Genomic DNA, 17,639 nt, shown 5'->3' with positions numbered 1-17,639 from the left:
GATTCAAATGAAAATGAAAATGAGGTATCACCTCACACCTGTCAGCATGGCTACCATCAACAAATCAACAAACAACAAGTGCTGGTGAGGATGTGGAGAAAGAACTATTGTACACTGCTGGTGGGAATGCAGCCATTATGGAAAATGGTATGGCGTTTCCTCAAATTATTTAGTATGGAACCGCCATTTGACCTGGTGATCTCACTTCTAGGAATATATCCCAAGAAAACCAAATAACCAATCAGAAAGAATGTTTGTACTCCTATGTTCATAGTAGCGCAATTTACAATAGCTAAGATCTGGATACAGCCCAAGTGCCTATCAGTAAATGAGTAGATTAAAATGCTGTGGTACATTTACACCATGGAATACTATGTAGCAGTAGAAAAAAAAAGGATCTCTTACCCTTGAGACAGCATGGAGGGACCTGAAGAGTATTATGCTAAGCAAAATAAACCAGTCAGAGAAAGACAAGTATCACATGATCTCACTCTTATGTGGAACCTAATGAACAAAATAAACTGATGAACAAAATAAACTGATGAACAAGATAGATCCGAGACATAGAAACCCCGAACGTAGTACGGAGTCTCAGAAGGAAGGCATGGGAGGGTGGGAAGAAATCAACCAAAGAACTTGTATAAACTCCGTGTGTGTGTATGTGTGTGTGTGTGTATGTGTGTGTGTGTGTATGTGTATCATGAACACAGACAATAGGGTGGTGAAGGCCTGGGGCGAGGTATGGAGTTGAGTTAGAAGTCATCAAGGGGGGGGAAAGGTAGATATATGTAATACTTTCAAAAATAAAGTTTTAATTTAAAAAATAATAGATCCAGAGACATTGGAGCATGGAACAGTCTGTCAAATGTCACAGGGAAGGCAGGTGTTGGTGGTTGGGTGAGAAGAGATCAACCAAAGAACTTGTAAGCATTTATACATAATCCATGGACACAGACAATATCTTGGTGAAGGCCTGGGGTTGGGGCCAGGGGCAGGCTAGAATGGGTCAATTGGGGAGAAGGGTGACATATGGAATACTACAATAATAAAGATTTAATAAAAATGTAAGTTGTTAAAGAAAAGTCCTACTAGAAAACATGGGCCCCAAAATATCAGACATCTCACATAGCAGAGTTTTCACAGATATATCGCCTAGGGCAAGTGAAACAAAGGGAAAAAAATGTGACTACATCAAAATAAAAATCTTTAATACGGCAGAAGAAACCAGCATCAAAATGAAAAGGGAACCCACTATATGGGAAAACATATTTGCCAATGATACATCCAATAAGGGGTTAATTTCAAAACTATATGAAATACTCATACAACTCAACAAAAGGAAGACTAACAATCCAATTTAACAATGGGCAGAAGACCTGATTAGACACTTCTCCAAAGAGGACATTCAGATGGCCAAGAAACATATGAAAAATGCTTCAGTTCACTAATCGTCATAGAGATGCAAATTAAAACAACAATGAGGTATAACCTTATACTTGCCAGAATGGCTATCAATAAATCAACAAACAGCAAATGCTGGTGATGATGTGGAGAAAAAAGAACCCTAGTACATTTGTTGTGGCAATGCAAACTGGAGCAGCCACTATGGAAACTGGAGTTCCATCAAAAAATTTAAAATGGAAATGCTATTTGATCCAATGATCCCACTCTAGGAATGTATCCTAAGAATCCAGAAACTCCAATCAGAAAGAATATATGCACGTTTATGTTTATAGCAGTATTGCTTACATCAGCTAGGATCTGGAAATAGAACAAGTGCCTTGAAGTAGAAGAATGGATTTTAAAAGATATGGTACATTTACACAATGGAATACTATGCAGCTGTGAAAAAGAAGGATCAATTACCCCTTGAGACATCATGGAGGGCCCTGGAGATGATTATGCTAAGTGAACTAAGCCAGTCAGAGAAAGACAAATATCACATGATCTCACTTATATGTATAAACTAAAGAACACCATACCCTGATGAATAAAATAGAACCAGAGTCATGGAAACATGGAACAGACTGACAGATATCATTTGGAAGGTGTGAGGAGTGTAGAGGAGATTAACCAGAGGACTTATATGCATATATGCATTGGCCATGAATACAGATAATAGTGTGGTGAAGGCCTGGGGCCCTGTGGGAACCAGATGGTGCGGGGCAAGTGGGAAAAGAGGGGGAGACATTTGTAATACTCTCAACAATAAAGATATAAAAATAGCAATTGCATATATTTCAGATCTAGTATGAATATTGCATAAGTTTATATGGGACCAGAAATGACCCCAAATACTCCCAGTAATCTTGCGAAAGGAACAAAGTTTGAGGTATCACATTATCTGATATGAAACTATAATACAAGGCCATAGTAATCAAAACAATGGTATTGGCACAAGAACAAGTATATGGAACAATGGAACAGAATAGAGAGCACAGTAATAAACCAACAACTTTGTGGCCAATTAATATTTGCCAAAGCAGGCAAAACATACAATGGGGTAAAGATGGTCCATTCAGGAGAGAAAAAAATGGCGGCGGAATAGACAGACGTGTTCCGAGCCTTGTCCCTGAGCAGAAAGAAAGAACAGCTGAGGGTCGCACTAGGAGTGTTTGTTGGCAAGTTGGGGGACAGCTGAACTCCAGAAGAAGGTGGGAGACTGCTAGACGGGGTTCCCCTGACCTGGCAGCCCCCACTGCGGCTGGGTCCCCTCCCAGAGCTGCAGGCTTAGACGCAGAGTCTCCGCCATCTGGAACCGGAAAGTGGAGCTTATCGGAAGCCTGAGAATCCACAACTGCGGCACCCACGGAACAGCTGCGAGCCCCAGAACAATGCTCCCCAATTGGCGCAAACACACGGGTTCAGAGGAGCTCTACCCTCCACCACGGAAAGGTTAGATTTCGCCTAGGATAAGGTGAGGTCTCTGGTCCCAGCGCGAGAGAGGAACGCGCATTTTGCGGGAGCTGGAGGACCAGGGAAGTCTGTGCCTAGAAAAATCCGTGGCTGTTGGGGCTGGCGTGATCTGTGAATGTGGAAGGGGGTCCTCAGAGCTGCTAACAGAAGGGCTCTCTAAAAAGCAACCCATTTTGATCTGAAGTGCAGGGACACCCTAAGAATTTCAGGGGTGTGCTAGACTTACGTGCAGTCACGGAGTGCGCACACTTGGGCTTTTTCCTCTTGAAATTCTTGCTTCTGATTACTAAGCCCAATACATAGGATCACCCAGTTGGGGACACCCTGGGAGACTGCAGGGGAAAGTTGTTTTTCTGGAGCCTGGGGATTGGAGCAGGGAGTGACCATCGGAGAGCCAGCTCTGAGGCAGCCCACTCCCACAAACCGGTAATGAGTGCCACAGGGAAAGAAGGCTCTAACACTGCCTAGAGAGGCCATAGATAAACCCGGAAGTCAATCCAGAAAAACTGCCACCCAGTGGCTGAATCACAAATTGACTCTTGTGTAATCAAAAATAAAGGAATACGAATTAAGACACACCGCCTGCTTAAAATCAGGACTGGCTTACATCACTGAAGAGCAGAGGAACGCAGGGAACTGCAATACTGTCCGGACTGAGAAACAGGCGTGCCAAACAGAACAACAGAGGAAGTGAATGACCTTCACTACTCCACATTTTATTTTTATTTTTTATTTTTTTATTTTCATTTTTTGCATCTTTTACTCAAGAAACTAATATTTTTTCTTTTTTCCTCACTTGATTTTACCTTTTTAATTATTACATTTTTATTTTCAATCTGTATTATTACTACTGCTATTTTATCTTTTTTTTTTTTTGAGTGTCATTTTATTTTCTCTTCATTTTGTTTTGGGATTAATGTTCTACATTCTATTTTTATCTTTCCTTTAGCATCATTTTACTCTATCTCAATTCTACCTTTATGCCATCGCTCTCTTCCTCACTTTTCCCTTTTTGGTGTCCTGTTTATCTTACCCCTTTCCTGCTTTAGATTTTCCCTATTCTTTCTGTTTACCCCCTGTTAAAATTTCACCCTACTTATATATCTAATCTCCAATCCCCTGCTCCAAGTCCATACACACCTCTCTCTTCACTGCCTTAACTATCCAAAAAATTGTTTTTCTCTCTGTCCTTTTGTTGTTGTTCGCTTGAATGTAGATTATATCGAATTTTTATGCTTTTTTGTGAGATTGTTTTCCTTATTCTTCTTTTGTTTAATTTTTTGTTTGTTTAGTGCTTCTGTTTTCCCTTCCCTCACTCAATATTAGTTGGTGTTGTAGTTTGTATTAATCCCCAGATACTTGTTGCTGGCATTTGCTGGAATAAGTGATTGTTCTATAGGAGTTTTATCCCCAATATATATAGTCTGTTTCCCTTTCTCTCTTAGTCTCTTTTTTGTCTCTCTTACTTTTTTTTTCTTCTTTTTTTCTCTTTTCCCAATTTCATTTTGACACTCCTTTTTCTTCTTCTTCTTTCTTTCTTTTTCCTCTTCTTCTTTATCTCCTATCCCCTAATTTGCCTTTCTCTGGTGGTCACCTTTATTGGAGGTTATTAATATCGTAAATACATTTCTGTTCAGTGCCTTGTGTGTTGTACCTGGTAGTGCTGTATTTTGTGCCTTTAAATCAACGCATGAGAGAGAGAACTACATAACCAGACACCCAGAGAAGAGAGACCATGGGGAGACAAAGACACAGCCCAATTATGAAAGAAAAGCAGGCATCACCAGAAAAGGAAGTAAACGAAATGGAGGCAAGCAACCTTCCAGAAAAAGAATTCAGAGAAATGGTCATAAGGGGGCTGAAAAGAATGGAAGACAAATTCGACAATATGAGCAAGAACCAAGAGGAAATGAAGAAGAACCAAGCAGAAATGAAAAATGACATCGCTGCTGTAAAGAACTCAATAGAAAGCATCAAGAGTAGACTAGAAGAAGCAGAGGACCGCATCAGTGAGCTAGAAGACAAGATGGGAAAAAATACCCAAGTAGAGCAACTTCTAGAAAAAAAAATTAAAAGGCAGGAGGAGAGCATAAGGGAACTTTGGGACAACACGAAACAAAACACCATCCGCATAAAAGGGGTTCCAGAAGGAAAGGAAGCTGAGCAAGGAATAGAAAACCTCTTTGAAGAAATAATGACAGAAAATTTCCCTGATATAGAGAAGAAAAAACCCACACAAATCCAAGAAGCTCACAGAGTCCCAAGCAAAATGAACCCCAAAAGACCGACGCCAAGGCACATTATAATTAAATTGGCAAACACCAACGACAAAGTAAGAATCTTAAAAGCGGCAAGAGAGAGACAGAAAGTTACATACAAAGGAACCCCCATCAGACTAGCAACTGATTTCTCAACAGAAACTCATCAAGCCAGAAGGGAATGGAATGAAATATACAAAGTCATGCAAAGGAAGGGTCTGAATCCAAGAATACTGTACCCAGCAAGGCTGTCAATCAAAATTGAAGGTGAAATCAGGAGCTTCACAGACAAAAAAGGACTAAGGGAGTTTATTACCACCAAACCAGCAATGCAAGAAATGCTAAAGGGTCTGCTGTAAAAAAAAAAAAAAGAAAAAAAAAAAGAAATAGGAAGCGAAGAAGGAACACAGGTGTAAAGAATAGGAATGGCAACAAATAAGTACCTATCAATAATAACTTTAAATGTAAATGGATTAAATGCCCCAATCAAAAGACATAGGGTAATGGATTGGATAAGAAAACATGACCCATATATCTGCTGTCTACAAGAAACCCACCTCAGAAAAAAAGACGCACACAGACTGAGGGTGAAGGGATGGAAAAAGGTTTTCCAGGCAAATGGAACTGAAAAAAAAGCTGGGGTAGTAATACTTATATCTGACAAATTAGATCTCAAACTGAAGGACATAACAAGAGATAAGGAAGGCCACTTCATAATACTAAAGGGAGCAATCCAACAAGAAGAAATAACTCTGGTAAACATATATGCACCCAATACAGGAGCACCCAAATACATAAAAAAACTCCTGGAGGATATCAAGGGAGAGATTGACAGCAATACAATCATAGTAGGAGACTTTAATACCCCACTATCACCATTGGACAAATCCTCTAAACAAAAAATCAGCAAAGAAACATCAATCATAATGACTCACTAGACCAGATGGAATTAATTGACATCTTCAGAACATTTCACCCCAATGCCACAGAATATACATTCTTCTCAAGTGCACATGGGTCATTCTCAAAGATAGACCATATGTTGGGACATAGGCAAAGTCTCTTCAAATTCAAGAAGATAGAAATCATATCAAGCATCTTCTCAGACCACAGTGGCATAAAACTGGAAATCAACTACAATAAAAACAACCCAAAGAAATCAAACACATGGAGGCAAAACAGCATGCTATTAAACCATGACTGGGTTACCAGAGAGATCAAAGAAGAAATAAAAAACATCATGGCAACAAATGACAATGAAAACACTACAATCCAAAATCTATGGGACACAGTGAAAGCAGTCTTGAGAGGGAAGTTCATAGCTCTACAAGCCTAATGCAAAAAACAAGAAACAATGGTAATAAATTACCTAACCATACAACTCAAAGAGTTAGAAAAAGAGCAACAAGAAAAGCCCAGTGTAAGCAGAAGGAAGGAAATAATAAAGATCAGAGCAGAGATAAATGACATAGAGACCAAAGAAACAATACAAAAGATCAACAAAACCAAGAGCTGGTTCTTTGAAAGGATAAACAAGATTGATGAACCTCTAGCCAGGCTCACCAAGAGGCAAAGAGAGAGGACCCCAATAAACAAAATCAGAAATGAAAGAGGTGAAATAACAACAGATCCCGCCAAAATACAAAGGATTGTTAAAAAATACTACGAACAACTCTATTCCAACAAACTGGACAACCTGGAGGAAATGGACAGATTCCTAGAAAAATATAACCTTCCAAAACTCAATCAAGAAGAATCTAAGCAGCTCAATATGCCAGTAACTATGGAAGAAATTGAAGCAGTCATCAAAGAGTTTCCGGCAAACAAAAGCCTGGGGCCAGACAGCTTCACAGGAGAGTTTTACCAAACATTCAAGGAAGAACTAAAACCTATCCTCCTCAGACTATTCCAAAAAATTCAAGAGGAAAGAACACTTCCAAGCTCTTTCTATGAAGCCAGCATCACCCTAATACCAAAACCAGATAAAGACAACACAATGAGGAGAATTACAGGCCAATATCCCTCATGAATGTAGATGCCAAAATCCTCAACAAATTTCTAGCAAATCGGATCCAACAGTACATCAGAAAGATCATACACCATGACCGAGTAGGGTTTATTCCAGGAATGCAAGGATGGTACAATATCCGAAAATCAATAAATGTGATACATCACATAAACAAATTGAAAGATAAAAATCACATAGTCATATCAATTGATGCAGAAAAAGCATTTGACAAAATCCAACACCCTTTCTTGATAAAAACTCTCAACAAGGTGGGAATAGAGGGATCATACCTCAACATAATAAAAGCTATATATGATAAACCCACAGCTAACATCATACTCAATGGGCAAAAACTAAAACCATTTCCCCTAAGAACAGGAACAAGACAGGGATGCCCACTCTCACCACTCCTGTTTGACATAGTACTGGAAGTATTAGCCACTGCAACTAGACAAGAAGAAGAAGAAATAAAAGGCATCCAAATTGGAAAAGATGAAGTAAAGCTGTCCTTATTTGCAGATGACATGATATTGTACATAAAAAACCCGAAAGACTCCATCAAAAAACTAACAAACTTAATAAAAGAATTCGGCAATGTAGCAGGATACAAAATTAACACCAAGAAATCTATGGCATTTCTATACACCAACAGTGAACTTACAGAAAGAGAGACTAAAAAAGCAATCCCATTCTCCATCGCACCAAAAAAATTAAGATACTTAGGAATAAACCTAACCAAGGAGGTAAAAGACCTATACGTGGAAAACTACAGGACACTGAAAAAAGAGATAGAGGAAGATGTAAACAGATGGAAGAACATACCATATTCATGGATTGGTAGAATCAACATCATCAAAATGTCCATACTACCCAAAGCAATCTATAGATTCAATGCACTCCCTATTAAAATACCAACAGCATATTTCACCGACCTAGAAAGAACTCTCCAAAAATTCATCTGGAATAAAAAAAGACCCCGAATAGCCACAGCAATCCTGAGAAAGAAGAATAAAGTAGGAGGGATCTCAATACCAGATTTCAAGCTGTATTACAAAGCCACTGTCCTCAAAACAGCCTGGTACTGGCACAAGAACAGACATATAGATCAATGGAATAGAATAGAGAATCCAGATATCGACCCAAACCAATATGCGCAATTAATATTTGACAAAGGAGGCATGAGCATACAATGGAGTCAAGAGAGTCTCTTCAATAAATGGTGTTGGGAAAATTGGACAGATACATGCAAAAAAATGAAACTAGATCACCAACTTACACCATACACAAAAATAAACTCAAAATGGATACAGGACTTAAATATAAGATGGGAAACCATAAAAATACTAGAGGAATCCACAGGCAGCAAAATCTCAGACATATGCCAAGAGAACTTTTTCAGTGATACTGCCCCTAGGGCAATGGAAGCCAAAGAGAAAATAAACAAATGGAACTACATCAAAATAAAAAGCTTTTTCACAGCAAAAAAAAAACCATCAACAAAACAACAAGAAACCCCCTGTATGGGAGAACATATTTGCAAATGGTATCACTGATAAAGGTTTAATTTCCAACATCTACAGGCAGCTTATACAACTAAATAAAAGGAAGATAAAGGATCCAATAAAAAAATGGGCAACGGACCTAAATAGAATCTTTTCGAAAGAAGACAGAAGGAAGGCCAAGAGACACATGAAAACATGCTCAAAGTCACTAATTATCCGAGAGATGCAAATCAAAACAACAATGCGATACCATCTCATACCTGTCAGAATGGCTATCATCAACAAATCAACAAACGACAAGTGTTGGCGAGGATGCGGAGAAAAAGGAACGCTCGTGCACTGTTGGTGGGAATGCAGACTGGTGCAGCCACTGTGGAGAACAGTATGGAGTTTCCTCAAAAACCTGAAAATGGAAATCCCATTTGACCCAGTAATCCCACTCCTAGGAATATATCCTAAGAAACCAGAAACACCGATCAGAAAGGATATATGCACCCCTGTGTTCATAGCAGCACAATTTACAATAGCTAAGATTTGGAAACAGCCTAGGTGCCCATCAGCAGATGACTGTATCAGAAAACTATGGTACATCTACACAATGGAATACTATGCTGCCATAAAAAAGAAGGAATTACTACCATTTGTAGGCACTTGGATGGAATTAGAGAACATTATGCTAAGTGAAATAAGCCAGTCAATGAAAGAAAAATACCACATGATCCCACTCATTTGGGGATAATGAAAAACATTATAAACTGATGAACAAAAAGATAGTTACAGAGGCAGGAAAGCAACAAACAGACTGTCAAATTACAGCGGTAAGGTTAGGGAGAGGTGGGGGAAATAAGAGATCAACTGAAGGACTTGTATGCATGCATATAAGAGTAACCAACGGATGCAAAACATTGGGGGGTGAGGGCATGTATGGGAGTAGGGTGGGGGTGGGGGGCAATGGTAAGATATGTACACATATAATACCTTAATTAAAATTTGGAAAAAAAAAAAGATGGTCCATTCAATAAGTGGTGTTACGAAAATTGGACAGATATATGCAAAAAAGTAATTAAACTACTAACTTACACCATACACAAGAATCAACTCAAAATGGGTTAAAAACATATGAAGGTTCCAAAACTGTAAAAATCCTAGAAGAAAACATATTCAGTATAATCTCAGACATTTCTCATTGCAGTTTTTTCTGCCAATATATTTCTTTGAGCAAGGGAAATAAAGGGAAAAAACAACAACAAATGGGACTTTAGCAAACTACAAAGCCTTTGCACAGCAAAAGAAAACATCAACAAAATGAAAGGGAACCCATTGATTGGGAGAACGAATGATACATCTGATAAGGTGTTAATTTCCAAAAATATATAAGGACTTATACAATTCAACACCAAGAAGGCAAACAACTCAATTGAAAAATGGGCAAAAAACCTGAGTAGACACTTCTCCAAAGAGGATATATAGATGGCCAATAGACATATGAAAAAAAAAAATGCTCAATATCACTAACCATCAGAGAAGTGCAAATTAAAAATTAAAACTATGATGATGTATCACCTCACAACTGTCAGAATGGCTATCATCAAAAGCAACAAGTGATAATGAGGATGTGGAGAAAGGGAACATTCATGCCCTGTTGGTGAGAATGCAGACTAGTGCCACCACTGTAGGAAACACTATGGGATTTGCTAAAAAATTTAATAATGAAATGGCCTTTTAATCAAGCAATCCTACTTCTGGGAATATATCTACAAAAACCTTAAACACTAATGCAAAGGAATATGTGCACCCCTATGTTCATTTCAGTGTTATTTACAATACTCAAGATCTACAAACAGCTAAAGTGACTATCAGATGAATGGATAAAAAAGCTGTGATACATTTACACAGTTGAATACTACTCAGTTTAAAAAAAAAAATAAAAAAAAAATAAAACAATGAAATCTTGCCTTTTGGGACAGCATAGATGGATCTGGAGAGTATTATTCTACGTGAAACCAGTCAGAAAAAGACAAATACCATATGATCTCACTTATATGTGGAATCTAATGAACAAAATAAACCGACAAAATAAAAATAGAGGCATAGCCGAAACCGGTTTGGCTCAGTGGATAGAGCGTCGGCCTGCGGACTGCAGGGTTCCAGGTTCGATTCCGGTCAAGGGCATGTACCTGGGTTGCGGGCACATCCCCAGTAGGGGGTGTGCAGGAGGCAGCTGATCGATGTCTCTCTCTCATCGATGTTTCTAACTTTCTATCCCTCTCTCTTCCTCTCTGTAAAAAAATCAATAAAATATATTTTAAAAAAAAATAGAGGCATAGATACATGAAATAGACTGACCACTTTCAAAAGAGAGGGGTGGGGGGGCTTGGTAAAAGAAGGTGAAGGTATTAAGCAAAAAACTACATTATATATATATATATTTTTTTTAAATAAATAACCAAGACATGGAAACAACCTATGTACCTATGTGTCCTCCAATGAGTGAATAGATGAAACATGTGTGTGTATATGTATATAACACATAGACACAGACAACAGTGTGGTGATAGGCAGAGGGAAAGGTGGGGTAGATATGTAGCTTTGGGCAAAGGGGGTGGGATAAATGGAGTTGGAAAGAGACTTTGCTTTGGGTAATGGATGCATGATGCAGTATGCAGATGATGTTTTGTTGAGTTGTACACTTGAAACCTGTATGGTTTTGTGAATCAATGTCACCCTAATAAATTCAAATTATTTTAAAAACAATGAAAACACAAGACAGATACTGGAAATAAATATCTGCAAAACACATATCTGGTAAAAGAATTGTATCCAAAATGTAGAAAGAATTCTTTAAAATGATCAACATTAAGGAAACCTATTTACCTAAAAATAAAAGACCAATAGTGGAATGGTGGACACTTGACATCATGCATTTGTGAAAAGTCATAGAACTATATAACACAAAGTGTCAGTCCTAATGTAAACTGTAGATTTTCATTAATAAGAATGTTGGGCCTACAAAAAACATAGGGGAAATACTGAATGGCATTGGTCTCGGCAACAAGTTTTTTTTAATATGATATCAAAAACACAAGCAACAGAAACAAAAATAAACAAGTGGGACTACATTAAACTACAAAGCTTTTGCACAGCAAAAGAAACAATTAACACAATGACAATGCAACCTACAGAATAGGAAAAATGTTTGCAAACCATGTATCTGATAAAGGATTAATATTAAAAATATATACCATAAGCAACTCATATAACTCAGTAGCAAACAAACAAACAAACAAAAAATAACAAAACACCCCAGTAGTCCAATTAAAAAACAGAGTATCTGAATAGACTTTTTCCAGAGAATTCATACAGATGGCCAACAGATACATAAAATTTGCTCAACATCACTAATCAATCAGAGAAATGCAAATCATAACCACAATGAGATATCATCTCATGTCTGTTATAAAAAAGACAAGAAATACAAGTGCTGGTGAGATGTGGAGAAAAGGGAACCCTTGTTCACTGTTGATGGGGATGTAAGTTGGTGAGGCACAGTGAAAACAATATGGAAGGTCATCAAAAAATTTAAATTAGATATGTCACCTGATCCAGCAATCTCACTTCTGAATATATATGGAAAGAAAATGAAATCAGAAACTTAAAGAGATATCTGCACCCCCTTATGTTCATTGCAACATTATCCACAATAACCAAGACACAGAAACAACCTACGTGTCCTCCAATGAATGAATAGATAAAATAAATGTGGTACCTTTGTATGCATGGAAATGCATACACATATACACAAAGGAATATTATTCAGCAATAAAAAGAAAGAAACCCTGCCTTATTGAATCATAGATGGATTTTGAAGGCATTGTTCTGTGTGAAATAAGTCAGAAAATAAAACAAATACTGTATGATCTCACTTATATTTGTAATCTATAAAATGAAAACTTACAGAAACAGAAAATAAATTGGTGGTTGCTAGGGGCTGGGGTTTGGGAAAGTGGGGATATGTTGTTCAAAGGGAACAAACTTCCAGTTATAACACATAGTTCTGGGGATACAATGTACACTATGGTGACTATAGTTAACAATACTTGTTGTATACTTGAGAGTTGTTAACAGAGTAGTTTTTAAATGTTCTTATCACAAAAAAAAGGTAATTATGTGAGGCAGTGGATGTGCTAGCTAACCTTATTGTGGTAATCATTTCTCAATATATATGTCTATCAAATATCACATTTCACACTTTAAACTTATACAATGTTCTGTGTCAATTATATTTCAACAAAGCTGGAAAATAAATATAAGAACAAAAACAAAACAAAAAATATTGACTTTTAGAACCAGTTCCTTCCCACTGAAATGCCAATGGCTGATGGTGGCTTAATAAGATACTACATCCAGGATAATGGGATCAAATCACCAAACAAAGGCAAAAAAAGCTATAATGTCAAAATTTCAGACACTGGCCAGCAGATGAGGAAGGTATGTGGAAGCAGCAGAGAGGTCTTCCTTGCATTCTGAATCAGATGCTGTATATCTCAGCCTATTCTATTCTGAATATAGATTAGGATTAAACTTTAAATTTAGGCCCCTTGGTTCCAAGAATTCTCCATTCAAGTGGATTTTGCTTTGATGGTTGCAAACCCTCCTAATGAAAGTTGATAAATTATTGAAGTGTTCCATTTGAAATGTCATAAATATATTCCAAGTCTTTCATGAGTCATATTTTCTGGTGGTGAGTTTGCTTTCTCCCTCTATTACCAATGTCACTTCCCTGTTAAATACAGTTGCATTACTCTCAACCTGGCATAGAACACTGGATCACTTGCTTTTAGAAAAACATTTCCCTCCCCTAAACACCTACCCTGAAGTCACTAGTTTTTAATCAGGCTCTTTTGACACTTCCAGGGGGGAATGGAAGAGGGAGAAAATGTTGCTTCACATTAAATGGATAGTGTTGGGTTATTTGTAGCACCAACCCCTGCATAATGGATTATGGTCTCTTGGAAAGAGTTCTGAACTGAGAAGTCAAAGAATGTGGGTTCTAGCCCTTGCTTTGCGACCTTGTGTATGACATTTCCCTTCAGGTCTCAGTGTCTTCATCTGTAAAATGGATGATGGCAACATCCCAAATTTCTCAGTAATACTGTGTAGATGGCAAAGCATGTGTTGCTGCAGTAATCACCACACCATTCCAAAACCTATGAAGGAATGTAAATCTTCCCTTGGTGATTTTCAGCTCCAACTCACACTCTCTAAAATGGACTGCTTTGAAATGTCTGCCCATAGTGGTCAGTGGGTAATTTGAGAAGTCCCTTGCTACTTAACTTATACCATTTCCTTTTGATCTTTTATCTACTCTAGGTGTCAACTCTGCTCGCTCAGTTCCTCCTTCCTACCCACCACCGCAGGACCCATTAAACCAGGGCCAGTACCTGGTCCCAGATGGCATCGCTCAGTCACAGGTCTTTGAGTTCACCGAACCCAAGCGCAGCCAGTCACCATTCTGGCAAAACTTCAGCAGGTTAACCCCCTTCAAAAAATAGTACCTACAGGGAGGCAGATAATTTTAAAATAAAGTAAATAAAATTATATTTATAGATGGACCTTTTTTCGGAGAAGCACTGTTGAAATTTATAAATATATATATGGACATACACACACACACACACACACACACACACACAGAGAGAGAGAGAGAAAGAGAGAGAGAGAGAGAGAGAGAGAGAGAGAGAGAGAGAGAGAGAGAGAGACCAAACACGTTTTCTGTTCTTTGGGGGAAGTGAAATCTATAGTTGGTAGGAAGAGGTACCAATGACTTCTAAACATGTGATCCCTTCTTAAAAGTTTTTTGTTCTTGCTCTATCCCCTTCCCCTTTACTTTCAGAAAGTGACATTTCTATTTGTTAATTTTCTTGTTGAGATAATCTCTTTACTCCCCTGAGTGATTCATTGACTTGTCATTATTACCATAGATGTGTTTATATTGGTTTTTTTTTTTCTTTCCTGATGATATTGATGCTGATGACTTTTTAATTTAATTTAATGTGGTAGGTTTGGGAGTTTAGAATTGTTTTTCCTTTTACTTTTTACTAGGTAAAGGGACGGTCCCCTTTCTCCTCTCCTTCAGCTGACCATCTATCTTCAAATGTTTCTGCAGCCCTGTAGTTGCCCCAAACAGTCTTTTACCTGCATCTTCTGTTCTCGGTTGTGTGAGTCTGGATGTGCTCTGTTGTGCCCTGTGACATAACTACTCAATATTCCTATTGCTTTCACTGTGTTTTAGGTATTGTAGAGGGATCAGAACCAAACATAAGAAAGGGCATGTCAGAGTATAATGATGTAGGAGAAGACTTCTGTTCAGGGAACATTCTGCATTTGGGCTATTTCTTCTCCTAGCACTGGGGTTTTCCATGTTGCAGCACTGCTGAGTCATGACAGTTTTGTATTTGGGATTTAGTTTCACAAATTATTCTGTTCTTCAATATGCTTTGGTTATGGTTTTCCTTCCAAGCCTGTCCCTCTCCTAACCTAAAAGATCTGAACTGGAAGCAAACAGGCTAAAACTCTGCCTCCTGTAGAAGGGATTCAACTGCCTCCAGTAGCAAATAGATTTAAGAAAGGGCTCCCCACTGCAACCAGTTACAGGTCATGTTCGTCCCAGTTTCTATTTGCAGATTGTTTAGGCAGCATTGATAGGAGTCTATAAAGGAATAAAGATAGAGTCTACCCTACCTTACCAAGATCATCAGCTGCCTTTAAATTATTTACTTAGAGAAGAACCAATGCTGAACAGCAACCTCTTACAGGAATAAATAAATAAATAAATAAATAAATAATAAATAAATAAATAAAACAGGGATGGGTATGGAAATAGACATCCTTAGCCTAAAATATGTACCTGCAGTTCCTACCATTCAAGTTATTTGAGACTTCCCTCATTAGATTGCATGGACAATCTTCTATGGCCCTTTTCTTCCCCCCTTCCTATCTTTCTTCTTTTTCCTGCTCTATTGGCACCAGAGGATTGGTGGCATTGCCGTAGTTAAAGTACTCTGGCACTTGAAGAAGGCCCCATTTCCAACATTGTCCCATCTCAGGACATTTGAGGCAAGTAAGTAAGGATTCCAGGGGGATTTTTCCCTATGGAGAATGGATCTGAGACAGAGATCCCATACTTAGGCTCATTTTTGGTGCAGCATTTACACTGTGGTAAAACTAACTTCTCCCAGAAAGAGTTCCCTGTGGGTACAGGAGTACTTGCTTCTCCTCACCACATGGCCCCTTGGGTGGATAGACGTTGAACAGCAAGAAGAATAGAGTACAAAGGAGTAAGAATTGGCCTTGCTATGGAGAACCACTCTAGTGAGGAATCTGGAGATTGTGAGTCTGTTCAGAACCCCTTGGGAGAAGACTGCATCATGAAAGGACCTCAGCTTACTAAGCAGTAGCTTTGGCTGCATGGGGCCCTCAGTGTAGCTGGCTTGATTGTTGCTCTATGTCTCCTGACCCAGACCAGGTCCTACCCAGCCTGGAAATTTTTCTTCTGTGGGAATCAAACTACAAGTTGTTTCAGCTTCCATTCTACTACACCCAAATCAGACTTGTGGAATGAGCCAAGGATAAGCTTGAGCTGGGCAGAGGACCAGGGCTTGGGACTGGCCACCACTGCTCAGTACATGACCTAGCTACTTAAACCCCCTTGGCAAGAAACCTAGTACCTAGTGCATAAGAGAAAATGGCCTCTCTGGCAAACAGAATGTGTTTCAATGGCTGGGTACGCCTTCCTTGAACTTACATTCTTTCCTACTTGCCATTCCTCCCCACTACACTTGGCACTGACATGTTTCTCTAGGGTCCTGGAGCCCACCAAGAGGGGATGCTTAGATAAATCCCTGGGCCTACAATATCTCTTGGCCAAACCCCCTTGTCCCTGTGCTCCCCAAGACCTGTACCCAGAGCTCCAGGATCAGGGATATTGCCTCTCACCACCCACCTCACATCCATCTATCTCTCATCCACCCAACCCACTGGCTTCACCAGATGCCAATGACTTGTGGAAACATCAATAAATCAGTTTCCCCTTGGTTGTAGTGTTCCTCCAGCCTATGGCAGCAAATCAAACCAGTGGCCAGCAGCCCCAATGGGGAGCCCCATTATCTGGGCTCATGGTCCAGTCCTATTCTGTGTCCTCACAGAAGTGCTATCCACAAGAACTCTGTAAATCTTTGTTTCTGCATGGCCCTGAGCTCCCTTTCCCCTCAACTCACTGAGGCCTGGATTTGCTCTTCAAAAGGCTTTGCTACTGTGTTCTATGGGCCCTGTTGTGGGATGGTCCTAACACAGAAACTCAACTCCTCTTTCTCTCTCCCTCTCCCCCATTCTCTCTATGTGTATATCTCTAATGGATTTATAAGAACAGCAACAAGAGAGTTCTAACAGTTCTAGTGTAAAGCCAAATAGTGATCTTTTAGTGCTTTTGGGATGGGGTGGGCTAGGGTGGTTGGATGGGCAACAGTGATTTTGATTACCCCTGCTGCTCTGCATTTGCCAATTTATTTTGTTTCTCCTAATTGACTATTTGACCCTGTCAAACAAATGTCAAAGTTGTGTGTTTAAAAAAATGTTTAACAACAAAACTACGATGTTGTAATGACACAAAGCCTTATGAAAATATTTATGGAGTTCAATAAAAGGAGTAAAAAGACACCTCAGGCATAGCTCTTGTGCCATTTTTGTGTGTATATGTGTGCTTGTTTTCCAATAGCAAAATAAGGGGAATTTACCGGTGGGGGGCAGCTTACCCCAGCTTACTCTCAGCCTGCATCCCTGCTGTACCATTGCCAGGCAATCCATGGGCTGTGACCTTTCATGTTCTTTCTGGAAGAGTTGGTCACAAAAATAAAATATGATCCTGTAACGGAGCACTTCAAGTGCCTTTACCAATGG

At 38.9% G+C, this 17,639-nt stretch overlaps 1 protein-coding gene across 15 annotated transcripts in view; it reads left to right on the top strand.

Annotated features, from left to right (window-relative positions):
• Positions 1 to 17,404, top strand: part of ARHGEF9 (Cdc42 guanine nucleotide exchange factor 9) — a 251,908-nt gene extending 234,504 nt beyond the window's left edge. For 13 of the 15 annotated variants that reach the window (XM_080653046.1, XM_080653038.1, XM_080653042.1 and 10 more), the window contains one exon: positions 14,055 to 17,404. In XM_080653046.1, the coding sequence (XP_080509172.1) occupies positions 14,055 to 14,236 (182 nt within the window). In that variant the 3' untranslated portion in view covers positions 14,237 to 17,404. The remainder of the gene's footprint in view (positions 1 to 14,054) is intronic. The other 2 variants (XM_080653045.1, XM_080653043.1) reach the window with 1 other exon arrangement.
• The last annotated feature ends 235 nt before the right edge of the window (positions 17,405 to 17,639 follow it).

Source organism: Plecotus auritus, assembly GCF_963455305.1.
Source record: "Plecotus auritus genome assembly, chromosome: X".
NCBI lineage: Eukaryota > Metazoa > Chordata > Mammalia > Chiroptera > Vespertilionidae > Plecotus > Plecotus auritus.
The sequence above is the reverse complement of the archived record's forward strand: the minus strand, read 5'-3'. Positions and strand labels throughout refer to the sequence as shown.